The 1,747-nt window shown below is 40.5% G+C and overlaps 1 protein-coding gene across 1 annotated transcript in view; it reads left to right on the forward strand.

Moving 5' to 3' along the window:
• The window catches only part of LOC117961500 (vesicular inhibitory amino acid transporter-like), a 10,876-nt gene extending 9,819 nt beyond the window's left edge, over positions 1 to 1,057 (forward strand). Inside the window, exon 8 of the mRNA XM_034900220.1 lies at positions 730 to 1,057. Within this exon, the coding sequence (XP_034756111.1) occupies positions 730 to 1,043 (314 nt within the window). The 3' untranslated portion in view covers positions 1,044 to 1,057. The remainder of the gene's footprint in view (positions 1 to 729) is intronic.
• Positions 1,058 to 1,747: the final 690 nt, after the last annotated feature.

Genomic DNA, 1,747 nt, shown 5'->3' on the forward strand with positions numbered 1-1,747 from the left:
CCCCCCCCCCCCCCCCCCCCCCCCCCATGGAATGGAGGATTAGAAAAACAAACAGAAACTACTTATTCTGCGCGTAAAAGTACCGAGAAGTACAGAGTGAGTTTTTTGGAGCTGAAAGAGTTAATTAGCTTTGTTTCAACTCATTTGGCAATGGTGTGAATGTAACGTTCAATAACAAACTGTTGTGCACTATAGCTTTAAGGGCTGATCATGACAGATGCACATGCAATGTAGTCCAATAAAACTAGCAACATTTAAAATGAAACCTTTCAAATTGTATAAAAATATGACATGTATAACTCAGAAAACAAGCAAAGATCTTATGTCAGGCAATGCCATTTGAGAGCTGATTTATCAAGGATACTTATTAATTGCTAGTGTGTTCACTGTCAATACATTCAACTGGCAACAGGACACTGACTCATTAAGTAACACATTACAACACGTTACTCTTTCCCAAGTGATGTAGCTAAAATTATGTCTGGGAAAATGCAAAGGCCATTAATAGCTTCCCTGTCCTCTACAGCACAACAATCAGTTCTTACAGTAAAAAATCTCTCTTAATTGGTTCTTGTACTACCTTTTTAATGTGATGCCATACTGTAAATAAGTAAGTTGGAGGCTGGTAACACATCTACATAGAAGCAACTGGAAAACGAACAGAACAACCCATAAACAAAAGTTGCGTTTTCATGTGCAAGCAACTTTTCTGCTTCAATATCTTGACAGATGTCCCTTCAAACTCCAAACATGTCGGTCGAGGTGTGTCACGTCCGGCCCTGTTGGTCCGCACCGCCTTGCTGATGACATCATACCTACTGGCCCTGCTAGTCCCCAGCTTCTCCTTGTTGATGGGTTTGACAGGCAGTGTTACCGGGGCAGCCATGACACTCATACTGCCGTGCCTGTTTCACCTCAGACTGCAGTGGGGTCGCCTCACTGTGAGGGACCTACTCATAGATGTGTGTATACTGTGTCTTGGGGTCATCTGTAGTGTGTCTGGTGTGATTTGTTCAGTGAAAAGACTGGTGAGAGCACTGTAGGGTGGATGGATGGATGGATGAATGGGTAAGTAGGTGGATGGATGGATGGATGGGTGGATGAATAAGTGCATGGATGGCTGGATGGATGGATGGATGGGTGGATGGATGAGCAGGTAGGTGGATGAATGGATGGTTAGGTGCTTGGTTGGTAGGATGGATGGTTGGAAGAGTGGATGGGTAGATAGATGGATATATGGACAGGTCAAGCAGGTTGTTTGGAAGAGAATAACAGTTGCAAGCTCTCCTTTACAATCATTTGTGTATTATAATGAGTGCATGATTAATCTAGTCCTTAAAGCAGAAATAATAATTCCACATTACAGCAACAACGATTCAAATGATTGAGTCAAATGTCAATTATTGATTTAGTAATGAGTAAGTCAAAGCATGTTCTGTACCAATATAAGGACAGTAAAATTCTTAAATTACAATGGTGAAATATAACACTGTTTTACATTTTTGCTGTGCAGCATTATTGTAAAATACAGTCTTTTGTGATATAAATGTGTCTGAACTTCATCTTTGTTGTGGAAATTGTGTAATTAGCCTATGGGGGAAATAAACTATAAAAACTAAAACTTATCTTCTTCTCCTTTGGGCTGGAGGAGATTTTTTTTTAATCGTGTGCCTGAATTTGTATTTGTTAAAAAGTAAAGTTTGTGTGTGTGTGTGTGTGTGTGTGTGTGTGTGTGTGTGTGTGTGTG

The sequence above is a fragment of the Etheostoma cragini genome, chromosome 18 (assembly GCF_013103735.1).
Source record: "Etheostoma cragini isolate CJK2018 chromosome 18, CSU_Ecrag_1.0, whole genome shotgun sequence".
Lineage (NCBI taxonomy): Eukaryota > Metazoa > Chordata > Actinopteri > Perciformes > Percidae > Etheostoma > Etheostoma cragini.